Source organism: Stylophora pistillata, chromosome 8, assembly GCF_964205215.1.
Source record: "Stylophora pistillata chromosome 8, jaStyPist1.2, whole genome shotgun sequence".
In the NCBI taxonomy this organism is placed as follows: Eukaryota; Metazoa; Cnidaria; class Anthozoa; order Scleractinia; family Pocilloporidae; genus Stylophora; species Stylophora pistillata.
This window is the reverse complement of record NC_142526.1, coordinates 18,773,005-18,781,131: the sequence shown is the minus strand read 5'-3', so window position 1 is coordinate 18,781,131 and position 8,127 is coordinate 18,773,005. Positions and strand designations below refer to the sequence as shown.

The 8,127-nt window shown below is 41.0% G+C and overlaps 1 protein-coding gene across 2 annotated transcripts; it reads right to left on the bottom strand.

The window, feature by feature from the left end:
* Positions 1–750: 750 nt before the first annotated feature.
* LOC111329225 (uncharacterized) lies at positions 751–6,998 on the bottom strand. Of its 2 annotated transcripts, none has more exons than XM_022933857.2 (2): positions 6,842–6,998; positions 751–3,172 (listed from the first exon to the last, which is right to left on the bottom strand). In XM_022933857.2, the coding sequence occupies exon 2, from the start codon at positions 3,169–3,171 to the stop codon at positions 1,519–1,521; it is 1,653 nt and encodes a 550-aa protein (XP_022789592.2). In that variant the 5' UTR covers position 3,172; positions 6,842–6,998; the 3' UTR covers positions 751–1,518. The 2 variants fall into 2 exon arrangements, with proteins under 2 accessions (XP_022789592.2, XP_022789593.2); XM_022933858.2 differs by having other exon boundaries at positions 6,837–6,992.
* Positions 6,999–8,127: the final 1,129 nt, after the last annotated feature.

The following is an 8,127-nucleotide window of genomic DNA, read 5'->3' as shown; positions in this document are numbered from 1 at the left end:
AATTAATTGCTTGTGAGAGGGAAATCATGAGAATTTTATCGTGACATAACCAAAATCAAAATTCTCCATGACACAATAGACACGACAGCTACGTCGTCACACGTTCTCACACTTGTGTTTTACTCTGAACAAATCTAATAGCACATCTTTTGAAGAAGAATGTAAATCTAAGAGGTAAAAAGAGGAAAAATAAGAGAAAAGGAAAAACGAAAAGAAAAAAGGGTGATGCGGCCTCATGCGAACTCGAGGGGGGTAAGTACATCCATTGCGCTAAGTACGCAGAGCGTACGAAGTACATTTGATTCTTCGATGATTTTGTCTGCTAAACGGCGTAATGCTTTTCGCTTGACAAAAATTTTTCAACTCTCTGAGGGTGAGACAAGGAAGATTGAAAATGTCGAAAAATTTTATTCGGCCTGCGATTTGTTGTTGAGGCAAAAATTTTGTTTTTGTTCCGGAGACGAGTAGCTGAAACTTCAGTGTCGAGGAGAGAAATTCGTTCTGGTGACACATGAATTTAACACTTTAACCCGCACAAGTGATCAACATAAAACTTCTCCCTGTAATATCTTCACGTTATCCAGCAAACAAGTAATGAGAATACTCTGTCTTATCGGGTAGAAGTTGTTATCTTGATCTAACACCAAATTCTCGTGACTAATTAACAAGGAAATGTGGAGCAGCAAGAGGGGAGAATTAACAATCAGATCTTGGGAGTTCAAGGGTTAATAGTACTGAAGACATGGTAGATAAAATAAGAAAACCTTTATATTTTGCTTGGTAGTTAATTGTATATTTTACCATTCATAGTCATTTTAAATTGCCTATAATCTGAAAAAGAGGCCAAGCTTGGAAAAGCGGGCCAAGTTACAAATAATATCCTATTGTCGACTACGAAAGGCTAGACTTTGTAATGATAAAAAAGCTGTCAATTCTCGACAAATTAAATCTCAGTTCGTTGGATCTCTGCCTATCACTGTGATCAGAATAAATTCCTCACCACTTTCAATTATTTTCCTTAAATAATTTCAAATTCTGGACTTGGTATGCTTTTTTTCCACTTCAATACGTATTGAATATATTTCAGTTGAGACAAACGTCTTATTTCAACGAAAAATTGAGTTATTAAAATGATCACATGATAAGTCCTTTAGATTTTCAAATCGGACTGCTCCAAGTGATCCTCTTTAATTTTCATGAGCAACCACTCCAGTCACCTTGTAAGATGATACATGAGGGTTATGGAACTCATTTTAGCTGTTGGGAAGCCGTCCTTAAAAAACGAAGGAATAATTTTGGGATACACCAAGAAATTTATCCATAAAATTCCAATATTTACAAACGATAAGTTTGGAGAAAGTCACTACTCAACGCTTAACCACCTGCAACACTGCCACAGTTGCAGCAAATGACTGAATCTTGAAGGGTACTGTAAAAGTCAGTACAAGTTATAACTATCTCCTACATCATTTTAGCAAATCACCAAACATCACTAAGAGTTAATAAACCTCCACAGTCCTAAGCCTTCCTTATATCGTTATCATAGATTGGGCTTTTCTCGATATCTTGTGCAGATATGTCAAACAGGGAAGAGTCTTGTTGAACGTCACTGTTGGCATAAATGTGGTTGTCCTCCGTGTTTTCTTCAGCAACGCTTTGGATATTGTCCTGGTTAACATATATTGCCTCTGGATTGGTAGGAACAGGCTCTTTGTTTTGATCATTATTGTTGTCTTGGATTGTAGCATAAATGTTATCAGTGCTGTCCTGATGACCTTGCCCAATGGTGTTGTGGCCACGAGGATCATCTCTTTCGGCATGTTGCTTGTCATCTGCTGTGCTATCATGAATGACAGCCAAATAGCCATTAGAATCTTCCTCGGAATGTTTTGCATCAGGTTTAGATTTACCATTGGGATGACTCTCTTTGCCATTTCCTGGGACTTGCACGGAGGCGATAACGTCAGGAGAGCCTTTCCAGTCTTTCACCTTCTCAGAAGTGACGTAGTCATAGTTGTCTTCGTTCTTGTCATCCACACATGCACGCCCAACAGTCGATGTCTTGACACTTTCTGGTTGGAGCGGCAGGTTCTGTGTTAGAGTGGCAGACAACCTTTTGGCTTCAGAATTTCCATCGTGTTGGACAAGGAGGTACCCAAATCCATCTTCGTCATTGCTCTTTGACATTTCATTAAGTTCGATAGCTTTATCATTTTGAGAATTTTGGATTTCAGGAGCAGCTCTGGGTCCAAATGTTGCCAACCTGGGTGGCAACTTCGGGGTCAGAGACATACATTTCGGATCACCGGCCTTGCTCTGACCTCCGGAGCGCTCGCCAGTTTCCTTCCCCTCTTCTTGTTTTCTTATCTCTTTTGGCTGAGGGTCCATGGGCAAAAGATACTGGGACTCGTACGTGTCTTCATGAGGAGGAATCCCATTAGCTGCTAATTCTGAAGTCTCGGATGGTTTACCAGAAGCAAAAACTACAAGGTACTCATTGTCGTATTCATTTTGAGGCTCTTTGCCACCCAAGACTCCATTTGAAGATTTGAGGTCCAGGCTTAATTCGTGTTCCTTCCCTTGCCCCGAGTCCATTTCTGTCATTTCTTCACGGAGGTTGGCGTAGGTGTCAGCTTTGGCACCTTTTAAGCTCATGTACATTTTTTTCTTGACGTCCATCCCATTTTTCTCTGGTTTATCAGCTGGAGAATCTTTTATTGTTGGGCCATCAGCAATTATTTGAATATATGATTCTTCCTCTTTTTCGCTAGCCATTGTTTCGTTTCCTATGTTGATACCGTTAATGGATTTCCCGTCTTCTACTACTGTTGTAGAGCAGCCAAATGAAGTTTCTTTCGAGTCTCCATCCTCATTTACAATCCATGGTGTGTAGGCATTAGAAGTGGTAAGGCTCCTCCAAGGATTACTTCTGTCAGAATCTGAGGTGTCTTTGTTGGAGAACATCAGGGATTGTTCAGTAATCTCAAGTCTGCAGAAATCTTTCCATCTTCCAGAAACACTGTTTACGCGGGCACGCAATTTATTTAACCAAATATCAACACCGACGATGAGCACCAGCAGCAGCACTAACACACAAAGAAGACCCACTGACGCTATAAAAGCTACGTTTTCGTCGATCGGAACCCGAAAAAGAGTAAGGCATGTTGCCATCCTGAAAAGAAAAGGAGTGTAAAGAGTATTTCTTTTTTGTCAAATGTTAGTGTAAGAACCAAACAGGGGATAATTGGGGTCCTTTAGAGAACGGCATGTTATCAATCCCCCCCCCCCCCCCTCCCTTTCCGCATGCATCAGTTATTCAGGCAATTCTCAACATGTGCAGGCTATATCGCTGACTTAGGGACTGGTTACAAATCACCTTCACTCTAGAAGTGGGGGAGCCTACAGTCAGGGCTGCAAATAACGGCCGGTCAACTGACAATGTCCGGTCAAAATTGGGTACTGACCGGACAAATCCTTGGATTGCCGGACATCTTGTCCGGTCCTTTACCGACTCGTTCAAAGAAGTTTTAATTTTTAACTGTTTGCTAATCACAAGGGACACAGTCATGTTTCCAAAAGAGAAAAAAAACCAATATAAAAGTAGACAAATTAGTGGTCGAGAAATTCCCGGTAGTCGCAAATTTCCGCGATGTCATCAAGTCCTGTCGCGACAGCAAATCATCGTGTATTCCGTTATTTTATTTACTTTATTTAAGTGTTTCCAGTTAGTAGAGGGTTTTACCTTTGGCTAGATACCATCATTTACTCTTAAATAAAGTGATCGATTGTTTGATCGATTGAATGATCGGAAAGCACCCTCACGAAGAATCATCTTGTTGCATCGAGAATACTCCAAGTAGCATTTGTTGCAAAGTGCAAAAAGCGAGCAAAAGGCCCAAAACCTGGAGAATCCGACCACTCTTTTACTCTAACAAAAATTCACAACTGTAACTTTAAAAAAGGGCTCTGAGTGTAATATTTAATTAGAAATGATTTTGCCAGATGTAAAGTAAAACGGACAATTGCGGTTGTATCTTGCGTAACCGTTCCACGTACTCAATGCGAGGCTGCTTCTGCAGTAAAGAGTAGTAAAATTATTGACTTGTAATTTTTATTGCCAGACCGACTTGGATTCAGTTGTTTTTTAGTTGTAAAAGGATTACTGTGCAATCTGGGTTCACTATCGCAAGAGTTCGGACTGTTAAAATTTGACCGGCCAAACACGGGCAGTGTCCGAGCAAAAGCATGTTTGACCGGACAACGTGACCGGTGACTGCCCGTTAGTTATTTTCAGCCTTGCTTACAGTGCAGGCATCTTATTAGGGCGAGTAAACTTTAAGAAGCGCCGAACGTTTAATTAACCAATCATGTTTAATTGAGGCAGAATCGACGGTAGGAGAATGGGGCGGGAAGGGGCGAAATATTCACTCCCTCACCTCAGCCTCTCTCCTATTTTTGACCATCACTCCCTTAGTACAAATTTCTTTCTCTCCCCAGCCTTCCGCTGTCATTAAAATAAAAGATGGCGGCCATTTTTCGCTAGGAAAATACTGAGCACTCGCTGACCCAAATGTTACACCTGCTCTGCATGCTACATTTGGGGTATAATTTCGTTCCGAACGGTTCCAGAAAGTGTGAACCCTGGATGGATTTCTCATAGTACTTTTAATGGATATGCTTCGACTTCTTTTAAGTCAGGAATCCAGTCCCTGACCAAATGTGGTTACCCATGATTCGGTGAATTCCAAACAGATTGTTTTGGAGGAGATGCGGAAACACAGGAATGCACGCGGTGCAATTCGATGTTACGAGAGCCACTTTTACCTCCCCACTCCCCCTAATACAGCCAATTTGTCATGCCGACAATTTTTCCTATGAACATAAGCTTCTCGCTAAGTTTCGGCCAAAGTCCCTCAGGGCCACTAATAATAAAGGCCATTGTGTTAAAAAAGTTGAGCCGGTACAAAGGACCATTTCTTGATGCGCAGTTGGGGTCTCGAAGTGCAGACTATCTAACGGTGGGAAATCACTGTAGATATTAGGGACCTCAAGAAACCACGACGGCGACGTCAAGGAAGACTTCTATTAAAAAACGAATTTCTACTCTTAGTTAGAATTTCAAAAATGGCTGCAGGAGCTTACTGTCTCATACAGCGCCACAGCTCAACTTCAGCATGACGTATAAAGTAGCCGTTGAGTTCCAAATGGAAATTAAAATAATTTGCCGTCGCGGTTTCGGTTTGCAGACAATGCAAATTTTGGCGATTTCACGTTGTTGTTTAGCATAGGACGGCTAAGAAATGTACAAAGTTTCAAAACGCACGTGCTAAGCTATTGTTCTGCCAATTAGATTTCTTGTTTTTCCTCGTCCTTGTTGCTGTCGCCGTCGTGGTTTCTTGAGGTCCCTATTATTTAAAGATTTTTTTCCATACTTCATTATTTGCTCAAACAAAACGAAAGGGGAGAAAGCTTTGAGTTCTCAACAGCAATACTTATTTGGATCTTTCCTGCATTAAAAAAAAGGGCTGCTATCTACTTTCCTTTTGTAATTAGCTTATACCACGCGTGACCTCTTGCTAGCAAAAGAGCGGCGGCGTCTTTGTATTAATAATAAATTCCATTTTTAATCGGTTTGACCTTTGAAGAGAAATAATTGTATGCAATGGTCACGTTTCATATACTTGTTAGCAGGGTACCATTCGTTTGGAAAACTGTTGCCTTCTCAGGTTTAATCCTTTAATTAAACTCACGAGTGACCTCTTAAATCCCCGTCTTCGCTCATGTTAAGTCTCCTTGAGAGGATCAAAGGGGCATACTTGCTGTGGTGACTGAGCTACGTCGCTTCGTTTCCAAAGCATGTGATAAAATTAAACCTCGTAGAATTCGCAATTCTTCATTCAAGCGCATCAATTACCCCAAATGTCACTGTTTTTGATTGTGTAATACACTGTTGTAGCGATGTAAATGATTTTCTCACGTCTTTAGCAGTTTTCTTTAAATAGCATGTAACAGTGCTTGACTAATAACGAGAATTTGAATTCCAGAGTGGAATGAATACAGGGAATAATAAAAAAACATGAGAATTGAAAGTCTACCTTTCAGTCATGCTGCAATTAAGTCAAATCTGAACTGAAAGTATTCCTACTATGAAGGAAGCCTTGGCATTTTAAGCCGAAAATCCAGGTATAAAACATGTAACGCCATATGACGTTTTCCCGAATTCGTCATGACAGTCCTAAAAACTGTTTAGCTTAACTGGAGTCATCATCGATAATTGTGGGCTCTGTCAAACCCGGTCGGCATTCCCGTCAAATAGATACACCCACCACCCCCATGCACGATCAATATTTGCCTGACCTGTTGGCAAGCGCATGTCCGAATTATGAAAATGGGTCAGCATGATTTTTATGCTTAATTTTTCTTAATAAGGTGTTGTACGATAGTCGATCCACATCTACACCATCTACTTACAGCACTTCAGCACTGTTTTCTTTATCAGTCTCTCTTTATGTGTATACGTGTGCATATCATGTTTTTTTTTTGTTTACCAAACCTTCTTCCTGCTCCTGCATACCAAAGTAGAAATTTTTGTTAGCCGCATGTCTTAGACGTTTGGCAATCGCCTGTCTGATCGATGAAATTCGAGTATATCTCTTCGTGCTTTTGTGCATCTCTGCTAATCGAGAATGGCATGTATCGTGAGGAGCCTTATGAACGAAAGATTTTTTAGCCTTCCAGCTATGTGACGTTCTTGAAAAGTCACCGATGTATCTCATTTCCTTGTCTCTCGATGCCGGTGTAAAATTAAATGAATCAAAGTTACATGAAGGGCCTACCTTACCTTGTTGTCAGGTCAAATGATTTCAAGCCCGTTTTCCGAAGGATTTCATGTAGCTTTTAAAATCGAATTTTGAAATCCTTTGACCACTAATGACTTACAGACGACTCAGTCACTATTGTCGTCGAAACAAGAAACCTGATCACAATAACTTGACAAGGTCACCGCTGGTTGAAAACGTCATCAATTATTTTAGACAGCCGGGGTCGACGTGCTTGGTCCTGTCTCAGAATAAAGAATCAGAGGTAAAATGGGAACGAGCAAAAATAATCATGGGAACTTTGGTAAACAAACAGGGAAGTATTAGTGCGATCTTATCACTCTTTCACGCCTTCGTTTTTCCGCTTGCATTTAAAAGGCATGTTTGCGTCGTCTTAATCGTTTGTATGTTTATTTTTTTTAATTATAAACCTTAAAAGCCGATTTCATTGGTAAATCAACCTTTCTATACACAAAATTCTGTCGAAAATCAGGGTGTACTATTGCATGCATATTATTTCAATCCCACTTCGAGGACTCTATATAAATAAGAGCAATAGGCAAGTTTTTCCGCTCCCGTAAAAAAAACAAAAATACAAAATTCCAGCAAAATTGACGTTAAAAGAATTTTCTACGATACGAGAAGAAGTTATTTTCATTGCGAACAAGGATTATGGGACCTGTTTTTGTATGAATTCGCGGATGAAGTATAAGTCACGTGCGGTCGAAGGTGTAGCCACAATTTTTCACAAGGAGGAGGGATGGGGAGGTCACAGAAATAACTAATATATAAACAGGTTTGGACTGCACAGCGTGGAAAGTTTGAAAAAAAAGTTTATTTTTTCGGAGGGAGAGAATTTTGCCGTTGCAATCAGCGACTCATGCCCAAAAGAGTGGCTTAGGGCCTGTTTACATGGAGGGAGGGTGCCCCGGCTAACCGGGCTATCCGGCTAACCGAGCTACCCTGGGCGGGCTAACTCCTCATACGTTTCTTTGGAAAACGCTTGAAGCGTTTACATGCTAGACAGGGTAGCCCGCCTACCCGGGGCACCCTGAGATAGCTAGGCGGGATAGCTTTTTACCATGTAAACGGTTCGTGTCGGGCCGTGATCCCGGTTAGCCGAGGAGAGATCATGACCGCGAAAACATCGATAAACATGGCGGCCCGAGGTCAGTATTTTCGTCGTTACCATTTGCCAGTGTTATCTACCGAACAAAATGATTTTTTTCGGCAGATAACACTGGCAAATGGACAGTCAGTCTGAAGAGATCAATGTAGTAGATGAGTCTCAGGCAGAGAACAGACTCGC

Excerpts from the sequence above, each read along its gene's own strand:
- LOC111329225 (XM_022933857.2), bottom strand. The coding sequence starts at position 3,171 with ATGGCAACATGCCTTACTCTTTTTCGGGTTCCGATCGACGAAAACGTA.